This window comes from Mesoplodon densirostris, chromosome 14, assembly GCF_025265405.1.
Source record: "Mesoplodon densirostris isolate mMesDen1 chromosome 14, mMesDen1 primary haplotype, whole genome shotgun sequence".
Classification (NCBI taxonomy): Eukaryota; Metazoa; Chordata; class Mammalia; order Artiodactyla; family Ziphiidae; genus Mesoplodon; species Mesoplodon densirostris.
Window position 1 is genome coordinate 44,951,733 of NC_082674.1, and position 16,559 is coordinate 44,968,291.

The window sequence follows — 16,559 nt, forward strand, 5'->3', positions numbered from 1 at the left end:
ATTATATTTAGGATACCTTTAGCTAAATAACAATCCTTCTAGACTTCAGATCTTACACTTCACCAAGAGCTACAAAACCAATAAACCAATCTTACTTCAAAAAGCCACCAAGCTTACTTCTTTAGAATTAGTACTAGTTGCACTTTAGGACAAGCAACCAGAACTCACACCACATTATTAAAACAGTTTCACTATATACTTACATCTATTTATCAAAGTGAAAAGGACAAAGTCATTGCTCTTCCAGGTTGTTTAATGTAGGAACACAGGTGTTCACTAAATAATACCATCACGTTTTCCTGTTTAATATTAGCTCCCAGTTAGATACTTCCTAGCTATAAAACGCTAGTGAAACAGAAGCGTAAGATTGATTCTGACAACACTGACAACACCTTACTTCCACTGGACTCGGAGGGGCAGAAGCTACGGTAATTTCCTTGCTACCAAAAGATCTCAAACATACAGGCAGCAGGGTCTCTGCAAGATTTTAATAATTACTGATGAGTAACTTGGCTCTGGCAGAGGTAGGAGCAGTAGCTTTATCAAAGCAGAAGATCCAGAGTATACAGATTAGTATAAATGGTTTCTTACAAAATATCACTGATAATATCTGTGCAAAGAAACTAACAAGGGAGAATTTTACCTCAATAGGCTGAGGATCATTCAGATGTGCACTGAGATTCATGAGGAGCTGGGGCATCCAGGTGGGAACGTCGTAAGGGCTAGAAAGAACACATGCACCAAGTCCCAGCACCCCGGCATGGCGTTTGACCAACTCTGCAAAGAAAACAGCAATATATGTGCAAATATTTACCGGACTCTATTGCACTTGCTACAGTGAAACAAATTAGTTTTCGATCATGCTAGTTGTTTCCAATGTTTGAATTTCTGCATTTAAAAATGACTCTGTATGCACACGTTATCAAAAACATGATTTTAAGGCTAAACTAAAAACATCCTATAGCCGTCCCTCAATGACAGCATAATTATATTTAGGTCCAGAAATGTGTCATGTATTTGGTAAAACTAACATAGTAATGGCTTTTTCTGATCAATTCATATCATACGTGAAAGTGCAATCCCTGATCCTAAAAAAATCGCCAGTCAAAATTAGATCCCACTTTTCTGGATGTGACTACCTCCTACAGAATGCATCAATTCATTAGGTAAACACACCATGAATGTGGAATGTCTGTATTCCGCAAAACAGAACTGCTATGTGTCTGTTTTCTATAGGGCCTCTATTCTTCCTTTTTAGTGATAGAAGTTACATTAAAGTGCTTTCAAATTCTCATTGTTTTTAAATAAAGACGTGTGCATGTATGTGTTTGTAAGTCTATTATATGTGTATACATGAAACGCCATGGATAGGGAGTTGAAATTAAGAAAAAGGGAATTTGGAGTAGTCATAAACAATGCCATTTGGTTATAACAAAAACCTAAAACTACTTTGGTACTTAATTATTAAAAACACAGTTTTCAAGCAAAAAAACTAGAATATATATTGGTATTTTATTGGAAATTGCTACTAGGTAACTATATGACATACTCAAAACCCTGGTAGGCACAGAGAACAGACTTGTGGTTGCGGGGCGGAGGGGTAGGCAGTCCTGCTGAGTGTGGGGTCAGCAGAGGCAAACTATTAAATACAAGATGGATAAACGGCAAGGTCCTACCACAGAGCACAGGGAACTATACTCAGTACGCTGTGACAAACCACAATGGGAAAGAACATGAAAAAGAATGTATATGTGTATAACTGAGTCACTATGCTGTACAGAAATTAATACAACACTGTAAATCAACTATACTTCAATAAAATTAAAAACAAAATTAAAACCTTGCTATAATCAGCACTTAAGAGCTTCATATTCCAAGCATTTTCTGCAAATTCAGTCAGCTTCCCACTTACTAATAGTCTATGTTTTCCATTATTCTTCTGACTATTTGTAGTTAACAGTGGCAAGATCGGGTGCTTCTTTGCAATCACATTTAAATTTCTCTTTAAACATGACACAGTCATCAGATCTCATTCTCTTGTTTACCTTCATGCTCAATTAGAGTGGAAGCTCCCATAGAATAATGAGTGTTCTCACCCTCTATCTAACGCCTAGGGAAGTAATGATTTTCCTCTCTCCAAATGAAAGCAAGGCTTGTTTTGTTTACTTAGTTTTTTCTCTTAGTACATTTACACATAAGTTATAAATTCTAAAAACAAATATTTTAGATCCTCCAAAATAATTCTGGATACCTCTCTTTATAAAGAGATCTCAGGTGGGTGGGTACAGGCTTGATTTACTACAATAGTTGTATGCAGCCGTGTACACATTCCTTTGTACCTCTCTCAATTTCAGCTTTTACACCCCAGGTCTTGCCTTCTACACGCAAAGCTTCTCAAAAGCAGGGTCAGCTATTCCCGGTACCTAGCATAGACCTAGGCACATACAAGCACTCAATAAATATTTGTTGAGTTAAGCCTGGCTAATTCCCAAAAGGTGTTCTCCATCAGTCTTGTTACCTGCAGAAGGAATCGTATTCGTATCTCCTACAAAACCAGGGTCTCGTTTCCTTTTCTTCGGTAGTTTTGTTTTGCAAAGTTGCTCAAAATGAATCTGCATAGGACTGTCCATGGTAAGGAAATTACACTGTAACAGACCACTTAAGGTGGTAGCAGCCATTTCTCGAACCTATAGAAGACAATCACTTCCATTAGAGCCAAGATCCTAAGCCTGGGGAGGTGAAGAAAGTGGTAAGGGGACTGGGGTGGGGATTTTCCCTGATATTTGTATACAAATTGTGTAAATGCTCTTTTGCAGTTTCTTAATAGAGATTTCATCAGATTCTCAAAGGGTCTGTGGCCTCAAGATGGATGAGTCACTACACCAGGTTCACAGAAAGTTTAATGGTTAACCATGCTATACAAAATTAACTTTCTCTATACATTATTTTCTCGCTGACTGATAGTTCTTATCTGGGGTGTAACTGTAAAAGCAGTGCCAGAGCCTGACATTAAAATAAAATTTTCCTAGACTCTACATCTCTTAAAACAACCGCTGTTGTTGTTTTCACTGGTAATAAAGATACAGGATAATTTCTATAATTGGCATACATAGTAGAGATTTATATCCATTTTAACTCTTATGAATTTCACAGGCTGTTGTCAGACTATAAATACAGTTTATAGAAGTACTAAATGAAGAGTGTTTAACAGTCCATTTCAAATTGAAATGGAAACTCAAGTTTTGGGAAGACAAAAAAGCTGTAAAAAGTTATCTCAAATATATCACAAAAATTTCTGCTAAATAGTTGTAAGGAAAGGCAATAATAATTTGAAAAAAACCACTCAAATGTTTTGCTACTTATTCATTCAAAAGACTTTTTCTTAAATTTTTCAGTGTGACAGTTTGGGGGTTCTTAACATATTCTTTGCTACTTTTATTACATTATTATATGAAATACATTATAAAATGTTTTACTACTTCATACTTGGTTGCATTATTTCCTTTCATACCATGATTTATTTTTATACTCAACTATTGACTAGAATGCTTTCAACTTCTCACTACTATGCTATAAAACACTTAATTTATATAATTTTTCCACATTGCAATGTATTTTCTTAGGACATGGCTAATTCTAAGAATTGGGATTACTAAATTTCAGTGTATCTCCAATTTTACTATTAATTTTGTGGCTACTGGTTGCTTTTCAAAAAGCCAGTGCTAACATATACTATGATACAAAACTAATGGGAATACTAGGTTTTAACTTACCAACACTGGTTATTATTATTACACGTTTTTGTCTTTGGTGGGTGGAGGACATGAAATTAAGAGTCTCATTGTTTTAAGTTTGTATTTCTCTGGTCATTAAGAGAGGTCTGACTTCTGTTTACTGCTTATATTGTTTTCACCCATACATATATGATACCACCACCACCATCTACTCCTCAAGGTCTTAATGGTCTTCTTATGTTTTTCTCTAGTTTGATGCTTGACCAATTAAACTGATGAGTTTCTAATATTCTTGTGGTCAGATTTGTCCATCTCTGGATTTGTGAAATCTATTGACTTAAATACTTAGAATGTCATTCTCGGCTCACAGTTCACATAAATATCCAAATTCATTTCTCCTACTTTCTCTAAGTAAAAAGTATGTGTTTGGGGGGGTTGGGGGGTGTATCTATACTATATCTGGAATACACTTCAGTGTGAGATGTTCTAATCTATTTTTTTTTCTCCAAACTGCTATCAAATTACCCAAACACCTCTAACTGAATTGTTCTCTTTCCCAGTAGTGGCATCTACTTTTGTGATGTTTTGTTCCAAGGGTCAGTCTGTACATGTCTATAATAATTAACTTTACAAGGTAAGCAAAAAAGGTATTTAGCTTTTTTATGTATAAAAAATTTCTCAACATTTCTAAAAATTTTCCTTTAAATCTAATAAAGTTTTCTTTAAACATTTCTCATTTAGATTACCATGAAGTTTTTTTTCCCCAATATTGTCATGAATACTTCTGGCTATTTGTTACTGATATTCAGTACCACATGTTTTAAAACTGATAATTTTAATAAATGTCATGCTTATGTTTACAGTAACAGCTAGGTTTAAGCCTACTACATGGAATAAAATACAAGAATAATCTATAAAAATGTTCTAAAACAAGGTCCAGAAAACAGTCCGTTTAGCTATAATATTTAAAGGTAGGAAACACTGACTTTTGAGATTTCCACCTTTCCATTTCCATTCCTTTAAAGTTTAATGAAGAAAAAAATAAGAATAGCCTAAAAAAAATTTACAGATAGCTGCAAATATTTTAATCGAAGGCTGTCAGAGTTATAACCACTGGGTGAGTACCCTAAGAACTGGACATATCTGCTCCCAGAACACAAAAAAGCTGGAATGTAAAATACATAGATTCATAAGGGAGGTGGAGAAATTTCCATTCCCAGTTTCCTAGGGATACAAATCTATTTTCAATGCTCTCAAATAAAATACAGATAATTACTGGGAGTGCTCCACTATATGGAAAACCCATAAAGTCCATAAAATAAAATAAGCAAACATTTCACAAAATTTTCAATTACATTTTCTTTACCTAAGGCCAATTTAGGCAGTTATATCTTATTTAATGCTACTTCAGCAAAAAAGTTGACTTTAATTTCTCTACCAAGGAAAATAAAAAGGGACAACAATCTTATCTTAAATCTACTGAATAGCACCTATGTGTAGATTTTCATTCTCTTGAAACTGCTCTCATACACATTCCTATTAGCCCTTTAAAAATCAGTAAGGTAAGTAGAGTATTATCACCTGCAGTTTCATAGATTAAGAAAACTTTGGTTCATAAATGTTATCTGCCCAATTGCAAAGAGAAGCCAGAACAAGAACGTGTCCAATGTCTGTTTCCATTTGTATTACAGGAAATGATTGGGGTATCAAAACTAATCACATAGGGCTATGTTAAAATTAAAGTTACTTTTGGGCCTCCCTGGTGGCGCAAGTGGTTGAGAGTCCGCCTGCCGATGCAGGGGATACGGGTTCGTGCCCCGGTCTGGGAGGATCCCATATGCCGCGGAGCGGCTGGGCCCGTGAGCCATGGCCGCTGAGCCTGCGCGTCCGGAGCCTGTGCTCCGCAACGGGGGAGGCCACAACAGTGAGAGGCCCGCATACCGCAAAAAAAAAATTAAAGTTACTTTTACTTTACATATCAGTGTGTAAATACTTCTTAAAAGAGGTGCCATAATGCTTTCTTTAAATTTATTAAATTTTGGTCTGCTATAACCTAAATTTTACCTCTAGCTGTTCATCCTCCAAAAGACTTATAACCAGCCACCTGATGTCTTTAACTGCATCTTCATTGTTTAGGAAAATAAAGAGGTTATAAAATACCATGGTCTGGAGGTAGGTCAGTACTGTATATCTAGCATGCCAAGAACTGCTTCTTGCTGTCTGTGGATGAGAAATTAGTAGAAATGATGAAAACAGTGCTGACAAGAACATGAGATGACAGTGAAATTACAAATAGTATAGACTTCCGATATAACTCTACTTTTACAGGTATAGCTAGAGCAAGCTCATCTTATACTTCCTTCTAAACAAAAGGTTGCACAAGCTATTTCAGGTAAAAGCTAGCTATTCTGAATGTATGAATGAATGGTTGACAGTAAAGGGAAAGGAACACAGATAAAAGTCAATTTTAGAAGAATTATTTATAATTAATGACTCTTAAGTCCTCCAACGCTTGCACATTATTTTATTTCACTTTTGATAGTAGCTGGTAGGGTAATGAAAGCAAACAAAATTGAGAACTACTAAATTCTACTGCAAAAAAATACCATTTGAGGCTGTTAAAAAATACCTTTCAGGGGAAAGCATGGGAACATGTCCATTTTTTATATTATATAACACATGTGTAACCTGCATAAAGCTGAGCACATAGTACACTAAAAATGCAGCCACAGGACTTCCCTTGTGGTCCAGTGGTTAAGACTCCACGCTTCCACTGCAGGGGGCATGGGTTCAACCCCTGGTCGGGGAACTAAGATCCCACAGATCCCACATGCCTTGCGGCACAGCCAAAAATAAATTAAATAAATAAATAAAAATGCAGCCAGAAAATATATACTCATTTAGGTCTTTCTACCACAGATCAGAAAATACAAGTGAATAAAATAAAGGGGAAATGGTAAAAGAGAATGCCCACCCTGTCCCTCATAAGCACTTTGTTTCCAAGGTGTTTCAATAATTAGCTCTTTATGTATATAGAAAATTTAGAGTTGAGGGACCTGCCCAGTGTCACAGAAATCGGTGGCAGAGCCAGGTACAGATTCTAAATCTGTTTCTTTGGTCAACATATGTCTCCTCTCATACTAAAAGAAGATTCAAAATGAATGCAAGTATCAGGTGTTGTGTGTACTGCAGCTGACTTTGTGAAATTCTTAGAATTGTAAACCAAATATATAAGTGTTTGATATAAATTCTTACTTGTTTTAGCACCCGAAGTACCAAAGGCACTTGATGAGGGTAAAGCAACCCCTGAGACATTAGTGATAAACATAACTTTGCATCTCTTTTCAGTTCATCATAGCTATTGTCATTTTCCACTGGGGCAATCTAGAGAACAACAAAAAAAACCAAAGACATAAACTGAAAAACAGCCAATAAGTACAAAGGCATCCTTACATGAAAGAAATTACATTTTTGATTTTAACAACTTCTACAGAAAAATCCAAACATACACAAAACTAGAGAATAGTATAATGAATCCCCATGAATCAATCACTTCTTCAACAATGACAAATTCATGGCTAATCCTTTCAATTTTTGCTCCCCTGTGGTTCCCCATCCCCCAATTAAATTATTTGAAGCAAATCCCAGACATATTTCATCCATAAATATTTTATTTTCGGGAATTCCCTGGCAGTCCGGTTGTTAGGGCTCTGTGCTTCCAGTGTTGGGGGCACGGGTTCAGCCCCTGGTCAGGGAACTAAGATCCCATAAGCCACATAGCATGCCCCCCACAAAAAAGTTATTTTTATCTCTGAAAGATAAAGTCTCTTATTTAAAAAACCTGTAATGACATCATACATAAAAATTCATTACAGTTAAAATATATTCAGTAGTGCTCACATTTCCCCAACTATTTGATGCCTGCATATACCAGATCCCACTTACCATGAAGGCCTAAACGAGATTCTCAACCTCAATATTTGTATATTCAGGTTAACTGTTAGGCCCGTCACTAGCAAATTATGCAGTACAGCAATCTAATGATACACATTTTTTCTGCAAATTTCAAGTGGATTCAAATAAATCATTCTATCAACCTCATTCTCATATACTATTTGCTTTCTGACTTTTTCTGAGTGAAGAAAAGGGGTAGAACTCCAGCTATCCCAACATTCATTGCACATTACCCATTTACGAACATATGAGATCATGTTCCATACCCACTGGGTATGTGGTAGTGGAAAAAAGTTTAAGCACCACTGCCCTAAAGACAAACCATATCTACACCAAGGACCTACAAGTAACAAAGACCTATCTATACACTAATGGCTACTGTCCACTTTTATATCCCAAAAGATCCCAAAGGTATCCATGGGTATCAGGCCCTACAGAGCACTTTAAAAAGTATTTTAGTAGTGAATCCTTTGAAAATTTCCAGAAGTGTTATCTTTTTGAAATTTCCTAAAGACAAAATACACAATGGCAGATGAAAAGTTTAGCATTCCATTTGCTAATAAACAGTAACAAAGGCCCTCCGTCTTAAATAATAACAACTGTATTGACCATAATTGTCAAGTAGTGGTGATGTTTGTGCCAAGCCTTCCCAATTTGCAATAAGACTAGACTGTTTTCTTAACCACAACCAACCACAGCCATCACTACCAACTATAATTTTGGAAACTACTATATAATCTTAGTTTACTAGCTTTATCCACTGACTGGAGAGATGAATAATTAAAACCACCTCAGGTTATATCTTACACCAAATAAAACTTCAATATGATTACCAGACACAAGTTATTTCCTGCAAATATTTGTTAGAACCAACTATATATAGTGCCATTTAGCAATGTAAAATAAATACAATATACTGAACACTTTGATTTTCAAATTTATTATACATTGAATTAAAAAGTCAGGAATAGGGCCTCCCCGGTGGCGCAGTGGTTGAGAGTCTGCCTGCCGATGCAGGGGATACGGGTTCGTGCCCCGGTCTGGGAGGATCCCATATGCCGCGGAGCGGCTGGGCCCGTGAGCCATGGCCGCTGGGCCTGCGCATCCGGAGCCTGCGCATCCGGAGCCTGTGCTCCGCAACGGGGGAGGCCACAACAGTGAGAGGCCCGCATACCACAAAAAAAAAAAAAAAAAAAAAAAAAAAAAAAAGTCAGGAATAGCTATATTCAAAAATGTCATTGTGGCTTTTTTTTTTAAAGCTATCAATATTTTCCTAAACTCTTACTTGAAAACTGGCTCTCAGTGAAACAATGTTCTGTCTTTAGACTTTTCATTTAACAGTCAAGATCATACTCTTGGAGCCGGAAGAAGATGGCGGAAGAGTAAGACGCGGAGATCACCTTCCTCCCCACAGATACATCAGAAATTCATCTACACGTGGAACAACTCCTACAGAACACCTACTGAACGCCGACAGAAGACCTCAGACCCCCTAAAAGGCAAGAAACTCCCCACATACCTGGGTAGGGCAAAAGAAAAAAAGAATAAACAGAGACAATAGGATAGGGACGGGACCTGCACCAGTGGGAGGGAGCCGTGAAGGAGGGAAGGTTTCTACACACTGCAAGCCCCTTCGCGGGCGGAGACTGCAGGTGGCGGAGGGGGAAAGCTTCGGAGTAGCGGAGGAGAGCACAGCAACAGGGGTGTGGAGGGCAAAGCGGAGAGATTCCGGCACAGAGGATCGGTGCCCTCAGGCACACACCAGCCCGAGAGGCTTCTCTGCTCGGCCGCCGTGGCGGGCGGGGCTGGGAGCTGAGGCTTGGGTATCGGCTTTCAGTCGGAGCGCAGGGAGAGGACTGGGGCTGGCGGCAGGAAGAGAGCCTGAAGGGGTTAGAGCACCACGGCTAGCCCGGAGGGAGTCCGGGGAAAGGGTCTGGAGTTGCTGAAGAGGCAAGAGTCTTTTTTCACTTTCACTTTCGTTTCCTGGTGTGCGAGGAGAGGGCATTAAAAGGGCTGCTTAGGGAAGCGCCGGAGACAGGCGCGAGCCGCGGGTAAGGCGTGGACCTCGGAGACGGGCGTGGGCCACCGCCGCCGCCCGCCGCCGCCGCGGCCCGCCGCCGCCCACCGCCCGACGCCCCGCCCGCCGCCGCCCGCCGCGGCCCGCCGCCGCCGCCGCCGCCGCCGCCGCGGCCCGCCGCCGCCGCCGCCGCCGCGGCCCGCCGCCGCTGCCGCCGCCGCCGCCGCCGCGGCCCGCCGCCGCCGCCGCCGCCGCCGCCGCGGCCCGCCGCCGCCGCCGCCGCCGCCGCCCCCGCGGCCCGCCGCCCGCCGCCGCCGCCACCGCCGCCGCCCCCGCGGCCCGCCACCGCCGCTGCCTGCCGCCGCCCGCCGCCGCCGCAGCCGCGGGGCCTGTGTGCGAGCGCGGGTCACTGTCCGCCCCGCCTTCCGGGGGACCTGTGCACCCCGCCACTGCCGGGGTCCCGAGACCCGTGGACGGCTTTCCCGGGAAAGCGCACGGAGCGCCACGGGCTGCTGCAACGTCACGCCGGCCTCTGCCGCCGCAGGCCCGCCCCACACTGCGCGCCCCTCCCTCCCCTCTGCATGAGTGAGCCAGAGCCCCCGAATCAGCGGCTCCTTTAAACCCGTCCTGTCTGAGCGAAGAACGGACGCCCTCCGGCGACCTACGCACAGAGGCGGGGCCAGGTCCAAGGCTGATACCCGGGAGCTGTGAGAGCAGAGTCAGGGAAATCCCTCTGTGCAGCCTCGGAGGCAGCGGATTAAAGCTCCACGGTCCATTTGATGTGCCCTGCGTCTGTGGAGTGCATGAATGGACAGCGAATCATCCCAAATTGAGGAAGTGGACTTTGAGGACAAGATTTAAGACTTTCCCCCCTTTTCCTCTTTTTACAACGAATTATTCCAAAGTAAGGAGGTGGACTTAGAGAGCAAGATTTCAGACTTCTTGCCCTTTTCCTCTTTTTACAACGAATTATCCCAAATTGAGGAGGTGGGCTGGGAGAGCAAGATTTTTGATTTTTCCCCCTGCTCTCTTTTTGTGAATGTGTATGTGTAATCTTCTGTGTAAGATTCTCTCTGTATAGCTTTGCTTCCACCATATGTCCCAGGGTTCTATCGGTCCGTTTTTTTTTTTTTTTTTTTTTTTTTTTTTTTTTCAATAAATACTTTCTAATTTTAATAACGCTACTATATTTCATACTTTACTCTATTTTACTTTACCTGCTCTTTCTTTTGTTCCTACCTTCCCTTCCTCCCTCCCTCCCTCCGCTCTTCCTTTCCTTCTTTCTTTTTCTTTCCTCCCTCCCTCCCACCCTTCTTCTTTCCACTTTCTTTTTCTTTCCTTCCTCCCTCCCTCCCTCCTGTCTTTCTTTCTTTCTTTCCTTCCTCCCTCCCTCCTCCCTTCTTCCATTCACTCTTCCTTTTGCTTTCATTGCCCCCTCCCTCCCTCCTTTCTTTCCTTCTTTCTTTCCATCCTTCCTCACTCCCTCCCTCCTTTCTTTCTTTCTTCCTTCCTTCCTTCCTTTCTTCCCTTCTTCCTTTCTTTCCCTCTCTCTTTCTTTCTTCTACTAATTCTTTCTTTCTGCTTTTTCTCCCTGTTATTCTGAGCTGGGTGGATGAAAGGCTCTTGGTGCTGCAGCCAGGAGCCAGTGCTGTGCCTCTGAAGTGGGAGAGCCAACTTCAGGACACGGGTCCACAAGAGACCTCCCAGCTCCACATAATATCAAGCAGCGAAAATCTCCCAGAGATCTCCATCCCAACACCAGCACCCAGCTTCAGTCAACGACCAGCAAGCTACAGTGCTGGTCACCCTATGCCAAGCAACTAGCAAGGCAGGAACACAACCCCACCCATTAGCAGAGAAGCTACCTAAAAACATAATAAGGCCATAGGCACCCCAAAACACACCACCAGACGTGGACCTGTCCACCAGAAAGACAAGATCGAGCCTCAACCACCAGAACACAGGCATTACTCCCCCCCACCAGGAAGCCTATACAACCTACTGAAACAACCTTAGCCACTGGGGTCAGACACGAAAAACAACGGGAACTACGAATCTGCAGCCTGCAAAAAGGAGACCCCAAACACAGTAACATAAACAAAATGAGAAGACAGAAAAACACACAGCAGGTGAAGGAGCAAGATAAAAACCTACCAGACCTAACAAATGAAGAGGTAATAGGCAGTCTACCTGAAAAAGAATTCAGAATAATGATGGTAAAGATGATCCAAAATCTTGGAAATAGAATAGACAAAATGCAAGAAACAGTTAACAAGGACCTAGAAGAACTAAAGATGAATCAGGCATCGATTAAAAACACAATACATGAAATAAAAAATACTCTAGATGGGATCAATAGCAGAATAACTGAGGCAGAAGAACGGATAAGTGAGGTGGAAGATAAAATAGTGGAAATAACTGATGCAGAGCAAAATAAAGAAAAAAGAATGAAAAGAACAGAGGACAGTCTCAGAGACCTCTGGGACAACATTAAACGCACCAACATTCGAATTATAGGGGTTCCAGAAGAAGAAGAGAAAAAGAAAGGGACTGAGAAAATATTTGAAGAGATTATAGTTGAAAACTTCCCCAATATGGGAAAGGAAATCGTTAATCAAGTCCAGGAGGCACAGAGAGTCCCATACAGAATAAATCCAAGGAGAAATACACCAAGACACATATTAATCAAACTGTCAAAAATTAAACACAAAGAAATCATATTAAAAGCAGCAAGGGAAAAACAACAAATAACACACAAGGGAATCCCCATCAGGTTAACAGCTGATCTCTCAGCAGAAACTCTACAAGCCAGAAGGGAGTGGCAGGACATAATTAAAGTGATGAAGGAGAGAAACCTACAGCCAAGATTACTCTACCCAGCAAGGATCTCATTCAGATTTGATGGAGAAATTAAAACCTTTACAGACAAGCAAAAGCTGAGAGAGTTCAGCACCACCAAACCAGCTTTACAACAAATGCTAAAGGAACTTCTCTAGGCAAGAAAGACAACAGAAGGAATATACCTACAATAACGAACCCAAAGCAATTAAGGAAATGGGAATAGGAACATACATATCAATAATTACCTTAAATGTAAATGGACTAAATGCTCCCACCAAAAGACACAGAGTGGCTGAATGGATACAAAAACAAGACCCATATATATGCTGTCTACAAGAGACCCACTTCAGACCTAGAGACACATACAGATTGAAAGTAAGGGGATGGAAAAAGATATTCCATGCAAATGGAAATCAAAAGAAAGCTGGAGTAGCAATTCTTATATCAGACAAAATAGACTTTAAAATAAAGACTATTAGAAGAGACAAGGAAGGACACTACATAATGATCAAGGGATCAATCCAAGAAGAAGATATAACAATTGTAAATATTTATGCACCCAACATAGGAGCACCTCAATACATAAGGCAAATACTAACAGCCATAAAAGGGGAAATCGACAGTAACACAATCATAGTAGGGGACTTTAACACCCCACTTTCACCAATGGACAGATCATCCAAAATGAAAATAAATAAGGAAACACAAGCTTTAAATGATACATTAAACAAGATGGACTTAGTTGATATTTATAGGACATTTCATCCAAAAACAACAGAATACACATTTTTCTCAAGTGCTCATGGAACATTCTCCAGGATAGATCATATCTTGGGTCACAAATCAAGCCTTGGTAAATTTAAGAAAATTGAAATTGTATCAAGTATCTTTTCCGACCACAATGCTATGAGATTAGACATCAATTACAGGAAAAGATCTGTAAAAAATACAAACACATGGAGGCTAAACAATACACTACTCAATAACGAAGTGATCACTGAAGAAATCAGAGAGGAAATTAAAAAATACCTAGAAACAAATGACAATGGAGACACGACAACCCAAAACCTATGGGATGCAGCAAAAGCAGTTCTAAGGGGGAAGTTTATAGCAATACAATCCCACCTTAAGAAACAGGAAACATTTCGAGTAAACAACCTGACCCTGCACCTAAAGCAATTAGAGAAAGAAGAACAAAAAACCCCCAAAGCTAGCAGAAGGAAAGAAATCATAAAGATCAGATCAGAAATAAATGAAAAAGAAATGAAGGAAATGATAGCAAAGATCAACCAAACTAAAAGCTGGTTCTTTGAGAAGATAAACAAAATTGACAAACCATTAGCCAGACTCATCAAGAAAAGAAGGGAGAAGACTCAAATCAATAGAATTAGAAATGAAAAAGGAGAAGTAACAACTGACACTGCAGAAATACAAAAGATCATGAGAGATTACTACAAGCAACTCTATGCCAATAAAATGGACAACCTGGAAGAAATGGACAAATTCTTAGAAATGCACAACCTGCCAAGACTGACTCAGGAAGAAATAGAAAATATGAATAGACCAATCACAAGCACTGAAATTGAAACTGTGATAAAAAATCTTCCATCAAACAAAAGCCCAGGACCAGATGGCTTCACAGGCGAATTCTATCAAACATTTAGAGAAGAGCTAACACCCATCCTTCTCAAACTCTTCCAAACAATTTCAGAGGAAGGAACACTCCCAAACTCATTCTACGAGGCCACCATCACCTTGATACCAAAACCAGGCAAGGATGTCACAAAGAAAGAAAACTACAGGCCAATATCACTGATGAACATAGATGCAAAAATCCTCAACAAAATACTAGCAAACAGAATCCAACAGCACATTAAAAGGATCATACACCATGATCAAGTGGGGTTTATCCCAGGAATGCAAGGATTCTTCAATATACGCAAATCAATCAATGTGATACACCATATTAACAAGTTGAAGGAGAAAAACCATATGATCATCTCAATAGATGCAGAGAAAGCTTTCGACAAAATTCAACACCCATTTATGATAAAAACCCTGCAGAAAGTAGGCATAGAGGGAACTTTCCTCAACATAATAAAGGCCATATATGACAAACCCACAGCCAACATTGTCCTCAATGGTGAAAAACTGAAACCATTTCCACTAAGATCAGGAACAAGACAAGGTTGCCCACTCTCACCACTCTTATTCAACCTAGTTTTGGAAGTTTTAGCCACAGCAATCAGAGAAGAAAAGGAAATAAAAGGAATCCAAATCGGAAAAGAAGAAGTAAAGCTGTCATTGTTTGCAGATGACATGATACTATACATAGAGAATCCTAAAGATGCTACCGAAAAACTACTAGAGCTAATCAATGAATTTGGTAAAGTAGCAGGTTACAAAATTAATGTACAGAAATCTCTGGCATTCCTGTACACTAATGATGAAAAATCTGAAAATGAAATCAAGAAAACACTCCCATTTACCATTGCAACAAAAAGAATAAAATATCTAGGAATAAACCTACCTAAGGAGACAAAAGACCTGTATGCAGAAAATTATAAGACACTGATGAAAGAAATTAAAGATGATACAAACAGATGGAGAGATATACCATGCTCCTGGATTGGAAGAATCAATATTGTGAAAATGACTCTACTACCCAAAGCAATCTACAGATTCAATGCAATCCCTATCAAACTACCACTGGCATTTTTCACAGAACTAGAACAAAAAATTTCAAAATTTGTTTGGAAAAACAAAAGACCCCGAATAGCCAAAGCAATCTTGAGAACGAAAAAAGGAGCTGGAGGAATCAGGCTCCCTGACTTCAGACTATACTACAAAGCTACAGTAATTAAGACAGTGTGGTACTGGCATAAAAACAGAAAGATAGATCAGTGGATCAGGATAGAAAGCCCAGAGATAAACCCACGCACATATGGCCAACTTATCTTTGATAAAGGAGGCAGGACTGTACAGTGGAGAAAGGACAGCCTCTTCAATAAGTGGTGCTGGGAAAACTGGACAGGGACATGTAAAAGTATGAGATTAGATCATTCCCTAACACCATACACAAAAATAAGCTCAAAATGGATTAAAGACTTAAATGTAAGGCCAGAAACTATCAAACTCTTAGAGGAAAACATAGGTAGAACACTCTATGACATAAATCACAGCAAGATCCTTTTGGACCCACCTCCTAGAGAAATGGAAATAAAAACAAAGATAAACACATGGGACCTAATGAAACTTCAAAGCTTTTGCACAGCAAAGGAAACCATAAACAAGACCAAAAGACAACCCTCAGAATGGGAGAAAATATTTGCAAATGAAGCAACTGACAAAGGATTAATCTCCAAAATTTATAAACAGCTCATGCAGCTCAATAACAAAAAAACAAACAACCCAATCCAAAAATGGGCAGAAGACTTAAATAGGCATTTCTCCAAAGAAGATATACAGACTGCCAACAAACACATGAAAGAATGCTCAACATCATTAATCATTAGAGAAATGCAAATCAAAACTACAATGAGATATCATCTCACACCAGTCAGAATGGCCATCATCAAGAAATCTAGAAACAATAAATGCTGGAGAGGGTGTGGAGAAAAGGGAACACTCTTGCACTGCTGGTGGGAATGTGAATTGGTACAGCCACTATGGAGAACAGTATGGAGGTTCCTTAAAAAACTAAAAATAGAACTACCATATGATCCAGCAATCCCACTACTAGGCATATACCCAGAGAAAACCATAATTCAAAAAGAGACATGTACCAAAATGTTCATTGCAGCTCTATTCACAATAGCCCGGAGCTGGAAACAAACTAAGTGTCCATCATCGGATGAATGGATAAAGAAGATGTGGCACATATATACAATGGAATATTACTCAGCCATAAAAAGAAACGAAACTGAGCTTTTTGTAATGAGGTGGATAGACCTAGAGTCTGTCATACAGAGTGAAGTAAGTCAGAAAGAGAAAGACAAATACCGTATGCTAAC

The 16,559-nt window shown here is 40.0% G+C and overlaps 1 protein-coding gene across 1 annotated transcript in view; it reads right to left on the reverse strand.

Annotated features, from left to right (window-relative positions):
• PSME4 (proteasome activator subunit 4) overlaps positions 1–16,559 on the reverse strand; it is a 103,551-nt gene that overhangs the window by 1,365 nt on the left and 85,627 nt on the right. The window contains exons 42-45 of the mRNA XM_060116824.1: positions 6,990–7,118; positions 5,799–5,954; positions 2,519–2,687; positions 644–777 (exon numbers count right to left, since the gene is read on the reverse strand). Coding sequence (XP_059972807.1) covers positions 644–777; positions 2,519–2,687; positions 5,799–5,954; positions 6,990–7,118 — 588 coding nt within the window. The remainder of the gene's footprint in view (positions 1–643; positions 778–2,518; positions 2,688–5,798; positions 5,955–6,989; positions 7,119–16,559) is intronic.